The sequence below is a fragment of the Hemitrygon akajei genome, chromosome 26 (assembly GCF_048418815.1).
Source record: "Hemitrygon akajei chromosome 26, sHemAka1.3, whole genome shotgun sequence".
NCBI classification, from domain to species: Eukaryota; Metazoa; Chordata; class Chondrichthyes; order Myliobatiformes; family Dasyatidae; genus Hemitrygon; species Hemitrygon akajei.
Genome location: NC_133149.1, coordinates 29,055,217 through 29,077,067, shown reverse-complemented (window position 1 = coordinate 29,077,067; position 21,851 = coordinate 29,055,217). Strand labels below are relative to the sequence as shown.

The following is a 21,851-nucleotide window of genomic DNA, read 5'->3' as shown; positions in this document are numbered from 1 at the left end:
GATTGCAGTTTATTGTCTTCTGCACTCAGGATGAATTCCCCAGTTGTGTGGTCTTCCACTGATTTTGTTATAATTAGATTCAACCTTCTGTAGATAGGTTGAATATACCCACAGGTCAACAAATCTCAGGGTTGTTTGTATATGGTGACATATGTACTTTGTTAATAAAATTTACTTTGAACTTTAAGTAGAATTGAAGGTGACCTCTGTGGAAATCATGTCAAAGTTCAGGTAAAGAGCACTCTTCTGTCAGACATCCTAATTCATAATCATGATTTATTTTTGTTGATCTTGACACTCAAACTGTCCCAATAATTTAAGTGAAAGCTAAACTGAATAAAAGGGCAATTGTTTTAAAGTCACCAAATTCCTTCCAAAAGCTTTAAGTAAGTTAGAAATGAAAGTCCCAGCAGAACTTTAACTCAATTATTTGGCCTCACTACTGCATTTTCTTGGCTTTATTATGCCTATAAGTTTATTAGAACACAACTCCAATCTCCGAGAATGCATTCAAAAGAAAATCAATTGGATGACAATTAGAAAACCTGCGAATAATGAACAAACAGCAAAACAACAAGGTCAAAAGGAACAAATTAATCAACAGCCATTTCATTATTGACTTAGCAAGCAAATTGAATAACAGTTACACCAGAAATAATTACAACAGGGGATAATTATATTCCTCCTATCTGAATCTTCATTTTTTAGATAAAAACATTTTTTTTGATCACAATTGAATAAAACAAAAAATAAGCAATGTGCCTGGCCTGCAATTAATAGTTGAAAAAAGCTTTTATGCAGTAAGATCTGCTGTACAATCATCATGTGCAATTTTCCTATTCCCATTATTTTTCAAAAATATTATAACAGTAATTGGTACAGTTACCCTCGAGAACTTCTGTTTAAGTATATGGAATAATATGGATACACTGAAGTAATTTGCACTTCATGTTTGTTTGATCTGACACCTTTCTATTCATATTTTATATTGTTTCCCTTGTAAATATATCACAACACTTCTCAGCATAAATTATTATGACTATTCTCTTTTTTGATAAACAAGTACTCTAATAAGAACAGTTTATTCAAGACAAATGCTTAATTTGAATATTCAGGCATTAAGTTGCAATTCTTTCTGTTCACTGTTACTGACAAAGATAGCCTACAGTCTTCAGCAGCAATTCTTGATGGATCTCTGTGCTTTCCTGATGTCAGATAAAGTATGATTTGGAAAAATACGATTCAATATGTTCTTATTTTTTTTAATTAATTTTCTCTAAAAGGATTATGCAGACACAAAGGCCAGAAGAATCTCCTCTTCAAAGGTTAAAGTAAATGATTACTTTCTGAGATTGACGACTTAAACATACAAATCTAATATTCTGCAGACACCAGACCTGTGATCATATTTGTGCAGAAAGATCAAACTAAATAAATGCTTATTTTAGACAATTTATAAAGTAACGGTGAAAAAAACTTTGTTGTCTATTCAGGCTTGAGAAATATTCTGTAGTAAATGTAATCCTAGTGAAGATAAATATACACATGAACTTTGTCCTAGAAATTACTATTTGTAAATTGTCACCTTAACTTAACCTCTTAAAGAAAGTTATCCTGGTGCAAAGTGATCTTATCAACTGTCTGGTTATACATTATAATTAGCATGTTTTTAAAAACCCTTGCAAATACATTTTTTGGGAGAAGTTATGGAGCAAAATTTGTCATGGCTGGAAGCACAAGACAGGGGATAACAGATCAGCAGTTCATGTAATATTCTGCCCAATGTGTCCCCTCTGGTCGGCATAATGGTGTTTAAATTTTCCAGTTGAGTGGATAGGTACTAAATGGGTTTATATACCAATCCAGTATTTTAGCAAATTTTTACCAGCTATTTCAGTTACTTCGAATGTTCTAATGTGTACCAAAATATCTGATCGTACACATTGCACACACTTATGACTCATGAGCGCTGGACTGACTGGATTGCACAGAATGGTTGATATTTTCTGTCTTGTTGAGACTACACCAGACTAAAGTGAAATAGGTGTTACATTGGTGACATGGCCATGCTTCGACTGCATAACTTAAGTAATCAGGTGAAGTGAAGTAAACCTAATCATCTCAATTTTTTCCTGTCAGGCTATAAAGAAATGTTAAGTAACACACTCAACCCTTTACCTTCACTATATCACCCAAACTTCTATAAAGGTCAGATATATTTTCTTCCAGCCAACAGAGGAAATATTTCATCAACACACCACAGACTGACCCCATCAAAAATAATCTGATAGTTTTGGAATGCTACGAAATTCACAGCAGAAATGCTCAGCTGATCATAATCTCTCAGCATTCTGACTAAACTTAAATCTTTATCTCCACTCTAGCACAATACTACTGTACTCCCTTTTCAGAAAGTCAAATAGTGAGGAAAAAAAAGAATCCAGCCATAGTTTGGTTAAAAAAAAAACACTAGGCTTTAAAAAGTTCTTCTTCAAACCATTCAAGCAATAGAAATTAATTCAGGACCTCACTTGGATTAATGGGCACTCAAAGGGCGATTTTCTGTTTATGTAATGCAATCTCTGCAATCATATGTACCTTAGCTTATTTCATTCCAATCATGTTTTTATTTTAACATTAACTAGTTATGATGTACTTGCAGGTTAAAAAAAAATCCCTGCATATCATGTATAAATTTCCTTAACCAGAATGCCCCATTTTCTTTCAATTCTCTTCTTATTTAGCCAGGCTCCCTTCCAGTAAGATTTGAGTCGAGACATTTAAAATTAAATCTGTGTTGCTAACAGGCTGTATTATTCAATAGTTTTGTGCTTCACAGATCTTGGGAGAAATTCCTTTTCTTTAGCCATAACATTTTTTTAAGACGATCCAATTATCTCTGCAATACCAACGGTAAGAAATTTACAGTGGCTTATAAATTTAACCTAGAATTTCAATGGTTAACTGTATTTGTAGTTTTACTTTCTCGTTGCTCAGCGATTGAGATTTTTCCAGTTCTTTAATTCACATTTTAATGGAGTACCGCTGTCAAGCTGAGAACCAGAAGGGTCAACATGATCACAGGATTCCAGTAAATCGAACCTGATCAGAAACAAAAAAAACACGAAACGCAGAGCAGTCAGTCTGAAGGAAAAGCCTAGCCTTGTCCATGTAATAACATTTTAATACTTAATATTAGAGAAATAAACCAGACTAATCAATTTCCATTTTGTTGCAAATAAGGTGACTGACTTTATTACCCTGCCTGATACCATCACAATCTGTTTCCATTCAGCTAACTGGGGTATTAATGGAAAAATAGACAAGGAGAGGTCTTGTCTATTTACAGGTAAATAGAGACGACCTCTCCTTGGTCTATTTTTAAATATACAAGTATACAAGAGATATATGAGTAAAATCATTATGAAGGACAGATTAATCTCATGGTTGTGCATTGCTTTTTGAAAGTCTAATTTGTATTTGTTATTTGGAGAATTTCTGGTATTAACACTTGTCAGTAGTGCATTTGTTGCTGGATGTGGAGACAGCTAATGAGATTTACACAGCAAAAGTAGTTTCTAACTAGACTGACACAGCCAGCAAACAATGGAAATGCAAAGCCACATAACTATCAAGATATTTTGGCAGAAGAGAATGTATGAACAATTCTAATTATAAACACAGTCTTGCATGGAAATTTAGCTCTAGTCAGTGGCAATGAACATGCTGTCTGCCAGAAATAACATGTAATGCGCTGTTCCAGAATTCAGTCCCTTTCAATTCTGTAGAGGTGCATTTTGGATACAGTCTTACAGTGTGTTTAGCATTGCCAACTGGGAACAAACTCCGAGGCCATTATTTATATTCCGCAATGATTTATATTCTGCAATTATTTATTAACCTTTGCTGTAAAAAGAACAGTAAGGACAGGCAGGGTGGCTTTCCTTGGCATTTGATTATTTAATACCAAGGTGCAGAAACATATGCTGGGGAAATGGTGTAACTATACAAAGACTCTGAGGGCAGAACCATAGTCTTACAGCCACCGTAAACTAAAGGGTTGGGCCCTGTGTAGTTGCCTTTTCATAACTTGTGTGGGTGTCCTGTTTCAGGAGAAAACGTGTGGCATTGATGCATTGTTAGAACATTTATTGATCATGGCCCAATGAATAGAGAGAAAGATGCATATTGTTTTATATATATAGGGCTAGAGTCAGGGCTTTGTGCCTTTGTGCTTTGGCTCTTGATAGGGGTCACCCATGACAAACGGATCAAAGGATAGAGGACAGACTAAGAGTGGTCCACAGGTCTTCCAGGTTCAGGAGTTCAGGTCAGAGCGAACAACCCTGATTGGTCAAAAAACAAAATTGTTACGGAAACAGCAATGAAGAATCCTTCTATATGGGCAGAGATGGAGGACCTTCATTGCTGCCATAAATGCCAGTGGCATAATGGGCAGTAAGTATCAATTAAAATAATAATGCACAATTTACAAAACTAAAACAATTTTTGTTATGGAATATCAACGTTACGTAGCTATGATTTTATAGCATAAAAATAGAAAGTCAGTGAGATCTGTACCTTTTTTCTACACATAAGCTGAGCTCAGTTTCAATGGGCATGTTTGTTCCTTTCTCGATGTCCCAGTAACGGGGGAGGTAAACACAAGCTGTCCTTGCATATTCTCTTCCTTTCAATTACAGTCAGATCACATAATATGCACGGGCAGAGGTGGCATTTCAGTGACTGATATCCTATCTCTGTGCATGTATACATTTTCAGGAAGAAACAGGACAAAACAAAGCCTGTCACTGCTTTCCTGAGGGCTTGGCTACAAGCTATATTCTGCACAGAATAAAGGACAGATCTGTGAATTTGTTGGATTTCCACAGGTAACTTAAATGTTATTCTGTTTTTTTGACCTACTCTAAATCTTTGAAAATTTTCCTTTGTGTAACTTAATCCCTAAAGTGGTCCTCAGTTCTCTTAGTTGACAAGGACCTTTTGGATCGGCCACAGGCACAACCCAAATATCTATGTCCTTCAGTAAGTAGAGCCTAGCATCACACATTGTATCTGTTGGTTAGCTTTTGCTGAATCGGAACAGAGAGTCATGCTAATGTTCAATATGCAGGTGGATGGGAGTTTGGAAGGATGGTTGGACGTTGATGCAGGTGAAACACTAGTCCCAAAGGCTGGCTGTCAACGGGCACATCAGAAGCAGTTTCTGGGAGTCTGCCCACTGCTGACAGAGGAATTAGGGAAGTATTAACACTGTCATTTATTCATCACCAGTCACAGGCTGGCACTTGTCAATGAATGGCTTAGGGAGAGGGACCAGAAAGCCAAGCAACAGGAAAGGATGTGCAAAGAGTGCGAGTGATTAGGGTTTCTTGTAATATTTACACTGGACATTTATATGCTGCTGACATATTGATTGGAGGTTTCCAATGTCACTTCAAGTAGAGTTTTTAGATTTTCTTACAGGACAAGCGATTCCTGTAAGTTGGTTGATATGGCACTTTTTTTTTCCAAGGAAACTTTGAGAGAATCCTTGAACCATTTCCGCTTCTCACCCGGTAATCTGTGACAGAGTTTAGAATAGAGTGTGTGTTTTGGAAATCTTGTATTGGACATGAGGGTCTTGGCCTGACCTATGAAGCCTCAATGCTGGGGCTACTGGCTTGGGCGAAGACAATTACAATTGGTTCAATTACACTGCAAGTGGAATCTCCCCAGTGCTTTGAGGTCTCAGAGCAGGGCAGTAATTATTGCTGACGCAAGAAACTGCAGATGCTGAAATATGGAGCAACACACAGAAAGGTCAAGGAACTCAGGCAGCATCTGTCGAGGGAAACAGAGTTAAAATTGCGAGTCAAGACCCTTCATACACCAGTCCAGATGAGGGGTCTCAACATAAAAGATCAATCATCCATTTCTCTCCATAGATGCTACTTGACCTGCTGAGTTTTCCCAGATTTTTGTGCATTGCTGCAACGATTACTGCTGCCTGGCAGACCATGAACTTTGTGCATGCGTGAGATTTTTTCCCTCAGTTGGCTCGGGGCTGTAGTGGTCACAGAAGTTGATTGTGAATCTCTTTGCCAACATCTGCCTTCATCTATTGTTGGAAGATGATGTACTTCAGGCAGTGGTTGGTAGAGGATGCTCGATTGCTAAATGTTAAGTTGATGCCCAATATTGTACACAATATGCTATTGTGTACAAGTCAATGTTGATGCCCAATATTGTACACAATATGCTATTGTGTACAAGTCAATGTTAACCTGCACCATCCCTTCCATGCAAATGTCTGCCTACTGGAGATTGATGGCTGAAGTTTGTGGAATGTATATTAACGTGTCCTGACCAGGGCAAATAACATACTCAAATGAAATTCTTGGGATATTTATTGCCTCACCAACAGCCTTTAAGATCATGCACAGCTTTAAAAAATATTCCTTATTTAAAAGCAATTAAAATTCATAATTTGAATTTTTCACTCATTCATATGTATGAAGGTTTATCTCTCAGTGGTTAAAGACTGGTTAGACTAGATCAGCGTCACTGACAAATGCATACAACTGTCAGATGTTACCTTGTGACATCTGTAAACTCAAAACTATCCCGCCCATTTACATTCTCAGGTAACTAAAGTTTTGATACTTGAAGGCAACCTCTTTAATAGCCATTTTACTGCAGGATCCCAGTATTTTGCATTATGTGAATGAGACTGTCACGAAGTACAAAAGCATACATCTATACTGAAAAGCATAGTTGGAAAGGGTAGAATGAATGGACTAATAGTCAGGCACAGTTTTGATACAATGATATATAACAGGTAGAAATGCTTGCTATTTTTTCCATATCATTTTAGAAGCAATGTTCATTCCAAATTTCCACTATTGTGCAATTCAGAGGAGCCTAACTAGGGAGAGACAGGAGTTTTCACGATGTGTGTTTGTGAACCAATTCCTTGGACATGCAAAGACTCTTTAAGAACCTTGAGACAATGATAAATCAAGGGCTCACCTGCACCACTTGTGCTGCGTGCAATTCCAATATTTTCTTTCAAAGCATTGATCTGCTCCAGTGACAGTGCTTTCTTCTGTGCTTCAGTTACAGCACCATAATTTTCTGGTCCCAAATTTCTCAGCTGTTCAACAGTCATAGACTGAATTGATGGAGCAAGAGACATTTTCATCAGTAAAATCAGAGCAGTAATTGTATTCCAAACTGAGTTGGTCAAGAAAACTTTGTACTTACTATATATGTCCTCATTTTTTTAAATAAAAAAGTACCAGCAAAGAATTACTGAAACAAAAGGGAAGCACTTTTAACATTCTTATTTGGAGATACAGCACAGAACTGGCCCTTCCAGCCTAACAAGCTATGCCTCCCAGCAACCCACTTGTTTAACCCTAGCCTAATCACAGGACAATTTACAATGACCAATTAACCTACTAACAGTCTTTGGACTGTGGGAGGAAACTGGAGCACCTGGTGGAAACTCATGTAGTCACAGGGAGAATGTACAAACTCTTCACAGACCGTGCAGGAATTTGAACTCCGAGCACTGATGCCACAAACTGTAATACGATCAGCACAACCACTACGTGGTTCTTGGCCTGCACGTTTTGTTGTGTAAGGTATGAATAATTTACATTGATCCAAGTTTATATAAGTTATGCTTGTCACCTTTGTAACGTACTGTACTGATGCTGCTAAAAGCTGATTTTCGTAGCATTTATACCCTGGATTTGTGTGTTCATGACAATAAAATGGAGCTTGAACTTTATACAGTCTGTTAGTTGCTGTTCATAGAAAAGAGTATACAGTATACCATGGTCATAATGATAAACCAAATAAATGTCCCAGTGAGGTGATTTCCTGTAGTGTATCTTGCATACTGGGGTTCAACATACAAAAAATGGACTGAGTTCCAGTCATGAATTGTTGCTCTGCAGACGTTATATTTCTTTCTTGCTACAGCAGTAATAAGGGTTCTCATATTATATTGCACAAAAACGGGTCTAGAGGCAGGCGGCACAATAGCATAAGTGGTGAGCACAATGCTTTACGGTACCAGCGATCCAGGTTCGATTCCTGCCACTGTCTGTAAGGAGTTGTGCGTTCTCCCCATGACAGCGTGGGTTTCCTCCCACAGTTCAAAGGCATACCAGCTGGTAGGTTAATTCGTCATTATAAATTGTCCTGTGATTAGGTTAGGGTTAAATCAAGGGTTGCTGGACGGCTTGAAGGGCTGGAAAGGCCTATTCTCCAATGTATCTCAATAAATAAATTTTAAAAATAATAATAATTGCAGGATAGTGTCACTGACGATGCATCTATTTATAAATTTAAAGCTTGCATTTTCACTTTAGCAAATATAAGTGTTGGCAAATTAGCAACCCATTAATCCAGTTTTGTTTTATTGGTTTCAACTATTCCATTCTAAGTCCCATTAAATGGAGCTTTGACTGCCCTTTTAGATGACAATGCGTTGCCATGGGTAAACGAAGGATATCAGCATTTCTATGGCCAATGGAACCAAGAAACCAAACCAAGAGAAAACAAATGTTGAATGCCCCAGCCCTGCACATCGTGACCCTTCCTTCTACAAGTCCACTTGCAGGTGGATCTTGTAACCTAACTTGAGGCTACAACCTTTTGAGTTTCCAAAGGTATCCATTTGATGATTTACAGCTCAACTCTAGGATTTCAATTAGGTCAAGGTTGTGAAATGGTCAGTTCTCCCCAGCGCTGAATGATTGGCCAGATGGTGTACATCAATGGTCAGTCCCATTAAATAAACATAGATCTTAAGTACATTACACATGCTTCTCTATTGTTTTGACTTCTTTTCATAATCTTGTTTTCCCATAGAAAGAATAGGGGGAAGGTACTTGCCGAGAAAACGTTAGGAGGGAATTTGGAGACAGCTTCAGGTGTCAGGAACGAAACTGCAGGTGTCATCAGTTTTTGTACTTCTACTGCATTTAATCCAGCTATGAATAGAAAGGTACAGGTACATGATTTTTTATGATCAGATAACTCATTTCTCACCTTACCCACATTCTACAACACACAGAATAACTGGTGTCTGGTTTTGTGAGGTAGCTAAGCCATCCAGCAACTAATTCCCCAGCTAAAATTTTATTGGCATGCTGGAATCTTAATTGCTCTTGCCAGTTCTTTTCAATTACACCCGGACCAAAAGCACTGCTCTGGTGAACATGAGGTATGAGATTGGAGAATTCATTTCCATGGTTAGTGGAAGTGACATAAATTGTCACCATCCAAGATTGAACTGGAAAGGTGGAAGATGGAAAAATGGCTATTAGGATTGGGTTAGTAAGTATGAAGGGAAATATCTGCTTGTCTGGTGTGTAGCTAATGGAAAGGGAACTGTTGGGCCAAACACCCTATTTCTATATTATTAACCATACAATTTTTACATATATATTACCTGCTACGACTCCTATCTCCTGTAACTCTGCTCCAGTCCAACTTCCTACATTGGAAAATGCCTGGACCGCTCTTTCTTTCAAAGCAGTGAGAGTTTCTGTCTTAGGACACATTATACTCCCAATATCTCTGGCAGCAGATCTATGTAGTACAAGGAAAACAAACAATGAAAGCATGTAATCATTGTAATGCACAAGTTCATTGGTGTTCAGCTGAACAAATGAGGTTAATGAATTCCACCTACTTCAAAACCTACTTCCTTAGTTCTTCTCCATTTATTTATCAATGCAGTTGGTCTAGAGCAGGGGATCCCAACCTGAGATCCACGAACCTCTTGCTTTATAGTACTGGTCCATGGCATAAAAAAGGTCGGGAACCCCTCATCTAGAGAATAGACGTACTGCAGAGAGAAGAAGGGAGCAGGTCTTGTTCATGATTCAATTCCAAGATAACTGGTGGTGTGAGATTGAACGGCATGTACCAGAGGTAAAAAGGTGAAGTCAGCTACGATTTTCATCGTAGTTTATGTTCAAGGAGCTTTGAGGTTTTTTTTACTTCTCTTATGGGATTTGGAAATTGTAGGCATATCCAACATTATCATTCATCCCCTAACTACCCTTGAGAAGGTGGCAATGAAGTGTCTTATTGAACCGCCACAATAATTGCAGTGAAATACTCCCACAGTGTTGTAACAAGGGAGTTTCTAGCAGTTATGAGAAAACAGCTCCAAGTCAGGATGCTGTTGAGCTCCATTAGTGAAAACATAGTTTATTCATCTAGATGGTTGGGGAAGCGATACTGAAAATGCATGGCCATGTTGTTGCAGTGCATTTGTTCATTAGTATACACTATCAAGCATGAATAGAGAGAGTGAATATTCAGGGTGTTGAATACTGTAACATGTGAACTTTGGGTTTGAAGATGTCTTGGTTTGTCTCTACTCCTACTGTATGCTGTAGTTGTTGAATGGTGCGATAAGAGCTAAGTGAAAATATTTACTGGAAAACAGTTTTCATTTCTGGATACAAGAGGCACTGCAGATGCTGGAAATCTAGAGCAATATGTGCGTGCTGGAGGAGCTTAGCCAGTCAGGCAGCATCTATGGATGTCCTAGTGAAGAGTCTCAATCTGGAGGGTCAACTCTTTTTTCCCATCCATAGATGCTGCCTGACTTAGAGTTTCTCCAGCACACTGTGTGTACTCCATTTATGGAATCATTTCAAAAGAAAGAATGCAGATTGGTGGGCAGATATTGGGACAGGTAGGTTTGATTGAGAAAGAGAAACATAACAAAACAAACAGAAAAGGTAATTAAAATATTTTTCCTCATGGACTTCGGGTGTTTAATTTTTCATTAGACCTATTTTTTCACCAATTGGGTTCTGAATTCCCACCAACACTTCTCCTCTAATCCTTTGATAGAGAGTAGCAGGATGGTCTTTATTCGTAGCAATGTGAACCTTTGGTATTGTCATTCATAGAAAGTGCTGCATACTCAGTTGTTGAATATCTTCAAAACCTACATTATATATTTTTGGAGTTCACTGAAATCAAATAATTTGTGGTTCAAAGTAGATCTCTTTACGTGACAGAGAAATCTCAATGGGCTGAATGGCTATCTTCCTGTTTATGTTCTTACTTAGCTTGCAGATTAGATGGTTCAGTTTCTGCTAAAGACTGTACAGCATTTATGAGGTTTCATCATCACACTAAATGCTGGAGGAACTCAGCAAGTCAGGTGGCATCCATGGAAATGAATAAACAGTCGACGTTTTGGGTCGAGACCCTTCTTCAGGACCGGAAAGGAAGTAGGAAGACACCAGAATAAAAAGGCGGGGGGTGGGGGGGGGAAGAGAAGGAAGATAGCTAGAAGGTGATAGGTGAAGCTGAGTGGATGGGGGAGGGGGGATGAAGTTAGAAGCTGTGAGGTGATAGGTGGGAAAGATAAAGGGCTAGAGAAAAAGGAATCTGATAGGAGAGGAGCATGGACCATGGGAGAAAGGGGAGGAGCAGCACCAGGGTGAAGGGTGATAGGCAGGTGAGGAGAAGAGGTAATGGGGGGGGGGGGGCCAGAGTGGGAAATTGAAGAATGAAGGGCAGGCGGAAAAAAATTACCGTAAGTTGGAGAAATCGATGTTCATGCCATCAGGTTGGAGACCACCCAGATGTAATATAAGGTATTGCTCCTCCAACCTGAGAGTGGCCTCATCATGGAAGAAGAGGAGGCCATGGGCTGACATATTTGAATGGGAATGGGGATTTGAATTAAAATGGTTGGCCACCAGGAAGTCCTTTTTTTTGCGAATGGATTGAAAGTGCTCAACAAAACGGTTCCACAATCTACATCAGATCTCATCAATGTTAAAAGGATGTATTGGGAACACTGGATACAGTAGATGACCCCGACAAATTCACAGCTGAAGTGTGGCCTCACCTAGAAGGACTGTTTGGGGCCCTGATTGCAGGTGAATGAAGAATGAAGAAAAATGACAGAAGTTAGTCTGGTGAATAATGCTTTTGAAGATGGTGATTGTTGAATTGCTTTTACCTGTAGGCAGCGACGTGAATGTCCTTGATCTCATCTGAACTAGAAGCACAAAGGAAGTAACCCAGTCCAACCAGATCTGTACTAGTCAGATTACTGAATGCACGACGTTTCATAAAGTTCTTCAAGATAGTTTTGGCTCGTGAGGAATACTATAAGAGAAATAAGAAAACTCTGTGTCATCACTCCATTCATGCAAGAATTTAACTACACAACTACAAATCCATCAGAGGATATTTTTTCATGGTTATCTTTGAAAATCCATCTTTAAAATTGTTAAAAAAAAACACATAATCAGTATTTAGAAGTGCCTTGAACAAAATAACTCAGAAAATGCTGGAAATACAGATCAAGCAGCATCTGCAGAGAGAGATTAAACAAAGTTCATGTTTCATCTGATGACCTTTCATCAGTACAAAGTAAAATGAGATTTAGGTTGCAGGTGGAAAGCAGGGTGAAGGGGCCTTATCTGTTACATTCAAGGCCTTTATTTCACTAACAGTGGACCACTGCTCCTTTCCTCTGCATGGGCAGCAGAGAATCATTTTTAAGCATACTTTTGATCTTTAAAATTCTCCTCTTAAGCCAATCCTTCTCAGTTATCTCCCTGCAAAAATGCTTCTGAACAGTGTGGGTATATGTTCGGAATAAAATCCATTGTGGATTCCACTAAAATCTTTAATGAATCCACAGAGTGAATAGAATAGTAACGGACATGGTCTGTTATAGGTGGGTGATCTAGTGTACCAGGTTACCCCAGATGCAGCCACGACACACATTTCCCCCAATTTCAATAGCACTGTCTTTGGTTGAGTAATGATGAAAATCAGATTATCTATGAGAAGCCAATATAAAGCCCTACATGTTCTACTTAAATTCTATGCTCTTACATATTTTTTATTATAACCCATTTAAATTCAGGTTACAGCTTGTGGCTATTTCCAAATGTGACCTTTGCCTAAAAGAACACATCTAAATCAGTGGATCCCAACCTTTTTTTAATGCCATGAACTGAGGGGTCCGTGGGTCCCAGGTCGGGAACCACTGGTCTAAATGAAATGACTGAGAAAGGCTGTATGAGTGATGAATATTGAAATATGAAGCCTACACTCACATCATTACTGGCCCACTCGCTGTGTCCTGAGATCGCACCAAGGGTATCAATGTCAGGTTCAGTAAAATACTTCTCGACTTCACCATCAGCAAAGCCAAGTGTGATCTTCTCCAAAGAAGCAAGCACTTCATTGTTGATATTCATGCCATAAACCTGAAGCGACAATAATGTTTACAAGTTAACAACATACGTTTATATAATGTTTTATTTAATATATACATTGAAGGGGGGCTTCACAGGCTGAGAGGCATTTAGTTACCCATCTGTAGTTACTCTTCAGGAGAGGCTGGTGAACTGCCTTCATGAATTCTTGAAGAGTGGGTACAGCCATAATGCTGTTAGGGAGAGAAGCAATGCATTAAAGCATCCCAAGGCACATTACATTGTATAATCAGATACAATTTGATGTAGAGGCCAAAAAAAATTAAGAAAGCTGACAACTGAGTGGTAGGATTTTAGGATCAACTTAAAGGAACTGAAAGTTAGAGATAGAAGCTATCCTCAGCTTAAAGCCTGGATATAATCACCAAGGAGCCAATGCTATCATGGACAGATGTACCTGCTTCAGGTAGATTAGTGAGGTAATTGCCAGTTCATTTTATCCCTTGTGTCAGAGATCAGCCAATTGGTTAGTGGTGGAACGACCAAGCCAATCCCGGTGATGGACACTAAAGTCCTTCACACAGGATATGTCCTTGCATCTCTCCGTGCCTCTTCCAGTTGAAGAGGCACTGAGAAAAGTAAAAGGGGTGTATATATCCATCAGGTGAAATGGAGTGTTGTTAATCATAACCTTGTTCACATTTGACTGAATAAAGTGGCACTAATTTCCACTCCCACTCTGTCTTAACTGCCTGAGGTTTCTTGCACTGTTATAAGGAGGGTCAATGCAAAATTTAGGAACAAGACCTCAATTTCTATCTGGATACATTGCAGCCTTTCAGATTCAACGTTGAATTCTACAACTCTGGCAATAGTTCCTACTTCCTGTCGTTCTTTGAACTGGGCATTTCTGCCTCTCATCCATCTGTGATTTTGGCTCAGATTTTGTCAATCAGTAAGGTGTGTCTTTCTAGCAATATAATTTTGTACAACAGTTTTGCTTTTGGCAACACACACCAGAGAACCATAATCTGATTGTAAGTACATCATTAATTTCAGCCATTCAGAGGTATTGCCTTTGTTCTGCCCGTCTCAACCCAAACCCTCTTTGCTTCTAGAAAACATTGAAACATAGAAAACCTAGGGCACAATACAGGCCCTTCAGCCCACAAAGTTGTGCTGAACATGTCCCTACCTTAGAAATTACTAGGCTTACCTATAGCCCTCTATTTTACTAAGCTCCATGTACCTATCTAAAAGCCTCTTAAAAGACCCTATCGTATCTGCCTCCACCACCGTTGCGGGCAGCCCATTCCACACACTCACCACTCTCTGAGTAAAAAAAACTTACCCCTGACATCTCCTCTGTACCTACTCCACAGCACCTTAAACCTGTGTCCTCTTGTGGCAACCATTTCAGCCCTGGGAAAAAGCCTCTGACTATCCACACATTCAATGCCTCTCAACATCTTATACACCTCTATCAGGTCACCTCTCATCCTCTGTCGCTCCAAGGAGAAAAGGCCGAGTTCACTCAATCTATTCTCATAAGGCATGCTCCCAAATCCAGGCAACATCCTTGTGAATCTCCTCTGCACCCTTTCTATGGCTTCCACATCCTTCACAATTCACACTTATCTGGGTTGAACTCCATCTGCCAATTCTCAGCCCAGTTTTGCATCCTATCAATGTCCCACTGTAACCTCCGACAGCCCTCCACACTATCCACAACACCTCCAACCTTTGTGTCATCAGAAAACTTACTAACCCGTCCCTCCACTTCCTCATCCAGGTCATTTATAAAAATCACAAAGAGTAAGGGTCCCAGAATAGATCCCTGAGTCACTCCACTGGCGACCGATCTCCATGCAGAATATGACCCATCTACTACCACTTTTTGCTTTCTGTGGGCAAGTCAGTTCTGGATCCACAAAGCAATGTCCCCTTAGATCCCATGCCTACTTACTTTCTCAGTAAGCCTTGCATGGGGTACCTTATCAAATGCCTTGCTGAAATCCATATACACTACATCTACTGCTCTTTCTTCATCAATGTGTTTAGTCACATCCTCAAAAAATTCAATCAGGCTCGTTAGGCACGACCTGCCCCTCACAAAGCCATGCTGACTACTCCTAATCTCATTATACCTCTCCAAATGTTCATAAATCATGCCTCTCAGGATCTTCTCCATCAACATACCAACCACTGTGGTAAGACTCACTGGTCTATAGTTTCCTGAGCTATCTCTACTCCCTTTCTTGAATAAAGGAACAACATCCGCAACCCTCCAATCCTCCGGAACCTCTCCCGTCCCCATTGATGATGCAAAGATCATCACTAGAGGTTTAGCAATCTCCTCTCTCTCCTCGCACAGTAGTCTGGGGTACATCTCATCCAGTTCCGGTGACTTATCCAACTTGATGCTTTCCAAAAGCTCCAGCACATCCTCTTTCTTAATATCCACATGCTCAAGCTTTTCAGTCTGCTGCAAGTCATCACTACAATTACCAAGATCCTTTTCCATTGTGAATACTGAAGTAAAGTATTAAGTACCTCTGCTATTTCCTTCGGTTCCATACACACTTTCCCACTGTCACACTTGATAGGTCCTATTCTTTCACGTCTTATCCTCTTGCTCTTCACATACTTGTAGAATGCCTTGGGGATTTCCTTAATTCTGCCCACCAAGGCCTTCTCATGTCCCCTTCTGGCTTTCCTAATTTCCTTCTTAAGCTCCTTCCTAGTAGCCTTATAATCTTCTAGATCTCTAACATTACCTAGCTCTCTGAACCTTTTGTAAGCTTTTCTTTTCTTCTTGACTAGATTTATTACAGCCTTTGTACACCACAGTTCCTCTACCCTACCATAACTTCCCTGTCTCATTGGAAAGTACCTATGCAGAACTCTACATAAATATCCCCTAAATATTTGCCACATTTCTTCCATACTTTTCCCTGAGAACATCTGTTTCCAATTTAAGCCTCCAATTTCCTGCTTGATAGCCTCATAATTCCCCTTAATCCAATTAAACACTTTTCTAACTTGTCTGTTCCTATCTCTCTCCAATGCTGTGGTAAAAGAGATAGAATTGTGATCACTATCTCCAAAATGCTCTCCCACTGAGAGATCTGACACCTGACAAGGTTCATTTCCCAATACCAAATCAAGTACAGCTTCTCTTCTTGTAGGCTTATCTACATACTGTGTCAAGAAACCTTCCTGAACACACCTAACAAACTCCACCCCATTTAAATCCCTTGCTCTAGGGAGATGCCAATCATTTTGTTTTCTCTCTTCCCCAATTCTGATGAAGAGTCTGAAACCTGAAGCATTATCACTGTTCCTCTTTCTACAAATGTTGCCAGACCTCAGGTCTGCTCTGTGGTTCCAACAATTGCAGATTTTATTTGTATACTCTCAAGTTTAGTTTTCGAAGAATGGGTGATGATCTGATTGGAACATACAAATTCTCAGAGCTTGTCAGATATGTGCAGGGAGTTTTAATCATGCATTCAGATTTCTTGTGCAGAAGAAGAAATTCAAAACAAGGTGTTGCTATTCATGACCCAAGATGAAGAATTTCTTCCCCTGGAACGTCCGGAAAAATTGGAATTCTCTGTCCAAGAGAACTATGGATTCTCAGCTGCTGGGTATATTCAAATCAGGGGTCCATTTTTGATTTTTAAGGCAATCAACTGATATTAGGTATGTGCAGGAAATTAACAATGAGGAAAAAGATTATCCATTATCATGGTGAATGGCTTACATCTGCTTCTGTTTCTTATGATCTTCTCAGCATGCCCAGGTTATCAATTCATTAATTCCTTTATATTCTTCCATTGCCAAAGATAAATTTCACAACATTCATCTCAATTACACCGTATAATACATTATACTTTTGTTAAAAGTGCATATTTCTATTACCTAATGTAGTCCATAAGACCACAAGTTGTAATTGCTCCACTGGGTAAGATGGCAGATTTCCTTCTGTAAAGGTCATCACTGAATCAAATGGGTATTTATGGCAGTCAGTACATCCATAATCACCACTGCTAATACTATCTTTCTATTCCAGATTTATTTAATTAGCTGAATTTAAATTACCTGGTGTTCATAGTGGGATTTGAACTCGCTCCTTATATTAATTCAGGGTTCTCCAATAACATAACCACTACTCTACACTAACTGATATTAATATTCTTTAATACAATGCAGAGTTTTGCAGAGTACTTACAAAACTGCATTTATATGGCTGTTTCCAGTTCTGATTCTTGTGCCTTTAGAAGGATATATTGACCTTAGGAGTTCAGCACTGATTTTATCAAAACTAAGCTTGCTAAGTTATGAAAACAGTTATAAATTTCAGTCGTGTTCCCCTTAGTTTGGTAATTTGATGGGTGATTGATTTGAACTATTTAAAATTCACATTTATTCAGGAGACAAGGTACAAAGAAAATACTTCCTCTAGTTGAGGAATTTCAGAAGAATTCAGAGAAATTCAGAAGAATTAACACAAGCCCATTCAAATGAGAAACAAGAAAGGACCTTCTCATCAAAAGGAATCTTTAAATGTGTAATTCCTTCCCAAATTAAACACTGTGAACACTTGCTAAGTAATACCTTCAACACTGAGATCCCACTGGATTATTTTTGTTGGATATGGGTGCAAAGGAATAGAAATCCAAGATACATGTGAACTATTTACAATGGTGTGACAGGTTAAAGGAGTGAATGGCCTTCTCCTTTCGTTATGTTTCTGTTCATGATTTTCTCTCCAGAGACCACCTGCCTAAATATAAAATAAATGGTGAAATGTTTCCCCTCAATCCACTCATTAGTATTTGAATTAAATTCATATATCTTGCCTTAAGCTTTAATTAACCCTCTATCATCTATTCCATCAAAAGAATTATTAGATTATTCACTGCTTTTTTTTTTCTAAGAGTATGATTAGCTACACAGCGTTAAATTGGTCTCATTCCTTAACAACCTCTTCAGTAAAAAAGGGGAGGTTCTTGTCAGCTGATACCACTCTCTGTGATTTTCATAAAACTACCCGCATTGCCATTCAAACTGGGTTGTTTCATTGCAGCAGCCGGCTTATATCATCATAATAAGACTTAGAAACTTAATAGCCAATCTAAATCACATACTCAATTAGCTACATGTTATTGCCCTGGGCTGCCAGTTATTTTTTCAATTGCTTCATTGATGTTTTCTGCTCCAAACTGCATCTTTATTTCATTATTCATCTCTATCTCCTGTTGCCACTCTGAACTGCTTTAATATCTCAGTAACCCTCATCAGAAAGCCATCTGAAAGACAGAGAACTGACAAATTTTCTTATAGGAGTATTTGGTAAAATAGGTAGATTTTAACTGAAGAAGAATAGAATGTGTAAAACCTGACTGATGGCACCTGTCTTGGCCAGATACAAGGTAACTGTTGTGTTTGTCACATAAACAAGTCAGTTGATTGAGGAGGTGCATTTATGCAGACAGGGCTTGGAATCTGCATAGCATCAAGTATTTTCAATCAGTTCTCTTGCACTGAAGCCTTTCTGGGCTTCGAAACTAATGCGTTTGATTAACTTTATGTGAAGGAACTGTTGTTCAAAGACGACCTTAAGCCGTGCTTGAACATGTTAATGAGAAAAGATGCACGGGGTCTGCGTGTGTGTGCAGACTTCCTGATAATAGGTTCCTCAATCAAAGCTGTACAGTTTATTGAGTGAAATTTGGCACTGTGGGTGGAAACATGGAACATAGAACAGAGCAGCACAAAAACAGGCCCTTCAGCCCACAAACCTGCCTCACATAACTCCTTTGAACTTACCCCTTTCTCACTTACCATCTGAAATTAGATACTTAAAGTCAGGGAAAAGGATATTAGCTGTCTACACTATCTATGCCTCTCATAATCTTATAAACTTCTACCAGGTCTTCACCCAGTCTGTGCTGCAAAAGAGAAAACAACCCAAGCTTGTCCATCTTCTTCTTGTAGCACATACCCTCAAGTCCAGGCAGCATTCTGGCAACTACTTATGCATCCTGTCCAAAACCTCAACATCCTTCCTGTAATGACACATCTTGTGAGGACTAATATTTCCATAATGTGACCTAGAAATGAACGGGAAATCATGGTGGCTGAGATGCATGACAGGCCATGTGAATGGTGCAGTTGGAAGTGTGCATGGATCCTGCCAGCGGAGGTTGCAGATATACTGAATTAGGGAAGATTACGGGACAATGTCCACGTTATTAACTCAGGGGTAGATGAAGTCCTTCAGGTCTAAGTTAAACAATGAAGACATGTAGTAATTGAAGTCATCACATGCAGCAGGGCACCATGTGAAAAGGGTATGAACACTGTGTCCCAGGAATCACCAGCAAAGAAATTCACTTCATTTACACGGTCAGTGAAGCTGAGCGTGCTTCTTGAGCAATGGTACTGGTAACTAAATCAAAAGCGGGCCTACAGATGCTCCCCAGTCCACTGTCATTTCTTTTTATGCTATCAATGTCCCAGAAGAAAATTCACTTGACAGCACTCATGCTAAGAGTCCAATACCCTCTGAGGCACACTACTAGATAAGAATTTCTTCAAATTGTTCCTAATTCTTTTAACTTCATCATGACTGCATCTTCCCAATGATTGTGGAGAATACAACTAGGACACTATCACCTGTGGATATTGCAGCTACTCACCTCCAAGGCCTTTTCCTTTAAAGCTTCCAGCTGATTAATGCTTAAGCCTGTGACCGCAGTCAGTGTGTCCAGAGAATCTATGAAGTCTCCCACCACAATGCAACGCAGTTGCGCCGCAGTCCACATTCTATTTGCTTCGCCGAGAGCTTCAATTTTGTCAAAGGTGAGCATCTCTTCACACTCTGGAAGTCACGTAAATAAAGTATGAGAAAGACAACAGTCACAATCTTTAGAGTTTCTTTTTTCCTCAGGAAATATCAGATGAAAAATATCAGCTCTTGAAATGTAACGCAGGACAATGTAGCCGCATTGACACAGGAACTCTGCCTCACTCTTATTAGAAATCACTACAAAGCAAGTTCTTATATTTTTGTGAGGGAGTAATGGTTATTCTTTATTGTGCAGAATGGATTTTTTAAATTTAATCATCTTTGGCAATGGATGGAGAACAACAAGAAACCCACTATCAGGTTTCTTGAAACTCTTTCAGTCGTTGCACCCACTTGAGAAGGAAAGCAGGAGTGCAGGAAGAGAACATGAGATATCATTGGCAGACAAGTGAAAGGAGAATCCTAAGAGATTCTACAAGTATATTAACAGTAAAAGAGAGAACAGGATCCTTAAAGGATCAGTGCGGCCTTTTATTTGTGGAGCCATGGGAGATGGGTAGATCTGAAATGCATACTTCTCATCTGAATTTGCTGTGAGAAACTCATGAACAAGGGAATTCAGGAGAGAAAATAGTGACGTCCTGAAACATATCAATATTATGAAAGAAGAAATATTGCTGGTATTGAGGAGCACAAAGATAGATGGATCCCTCTGACCTGACCAAGTGCGTCCTCGGACATTATGGAAGGAAATTGCTGGAGCACTGTCAGAAATTTTGACAAGGTCCTGAATGGTAGAATGAGTGTGAGATCATATGGGATTCAGTATGAGCTAGCCAACTGGATTCAAAATTGGCTTGATGTAAGGATTCAGAGGGTGGTAATTGAAGATTTTTTTTCAGATTGGAGGACTATAACCAGGGTTTTGTTGCAGGGATCAGTGCTGGATCCATTGTTTTTGGCTTATATATCAAATATTTCAATGAGAATGAAGGTGGCATATAAGAACATAAGAAATAGGAGCAGGTGTAGGCCATCTGGCCTGTTGAGCCTGCTCTGCCATTCAATAAGATCATGGCTGATCTGGTATGGTCTTATCTCCACCTTCCTGCCTTTTCCCCATAACCCTTAATTCCACGATTACGCAAAAATCTATCCAAACTTGTCTTAAATGTGTATTTACTGAGGAAACCTTCACTGCTTCATTGGGCAGAGAATTCCACAGATTCACCACTCTTTGGGAAAAGCAGTTCCTCCTCATTTCCACCCTAAATTTACACTTCTGAATCTTCAGGCTATGTCCCCTAGTTCTAGCCTCACCTACCAGTGGAAACAACTTCCCTGCCTCTATCTTATCTATCCCTTTCAGAATTTTATATGTTTCTGTAAGATCTCCTCTCATCCTTCTGAATTCAAGCAAGTATAGTCCCAGGTGACTTAATCGCTCTTCATAGTTCAATCCCTCATCTCTGGAATCAACCTGGTGAACCTCCTCTGCACTGCCTCCAAAGCCAGTATATCCTTCCTCAAGTAACGAGACCAGAACTGCACACAGTACTCCAGGTGCGGCCTCACCAGTACCCTGTACAGCTGCAGCATAACCTCCCTGTTCTTAAATTCAATCCCTCTAGAAATGAAGGCCAACAATCCATTTGCCTTCTTGATAGCCTGATGCAACTGCAAACCAACCTTTTGCGATTTAAAGGTCAGTTATTTTGCAGGTGACACCAAAATTGGTGGTGTGGTGAACAATGAAAGTTGCTGTCTAGATCTAGATCAAGTAGGAAAATGAACAAAGGAATTAT

The 21,851-nt window shown here is 39.2% G+C and overlaps 1 protein-coding gene across 2 annotated transcripts in view; it reads right to left on the bottom strand.

Annotated features, from left to right (window-relative positions):
- Positions 1-259: 259 nt before the first annotated feature.
- LOC140716822 (otoancorin-like) overlaps positions 260-21,851 on the bottom strand; it is a 105,317-nt gene continuing 83,725 nt past the window's right edge. For both annotated transcript variants that reach the window (XM_073029753.1, XM_073029755.1), the window contains 7 exons: positions 19,937-20,118; positions 13,128-13,280; positions 12,017-12,165; positions 9,470-9,609; positions 8,911-9,008; positions 7,033-7,174; positions 260-3,102 (listed from right to left, as the gene is read on the bottom strand). In XM_073029753.1, coding sequence (XP_072885854.1) covers positions 3,032-3,102; positions 7,033-7,174; positions 8,911-9,008; positions 9,470-9,609; positions 12,017-12,165; positions 13,128-13,280; positions 19,937-20,118 — 935 coding nt within the window. In that variant the 3' untranslated portion in view covers positions 260-3,031. The remainder of the gene's footprint in view (positions 3,103-7,032; positions 7,175-8,910; positions 9,009-9,469; positions 9,610-12,016; positions 12,166-13,127; positions 13,281-19,936; positions 20,119-21,851) is intronic.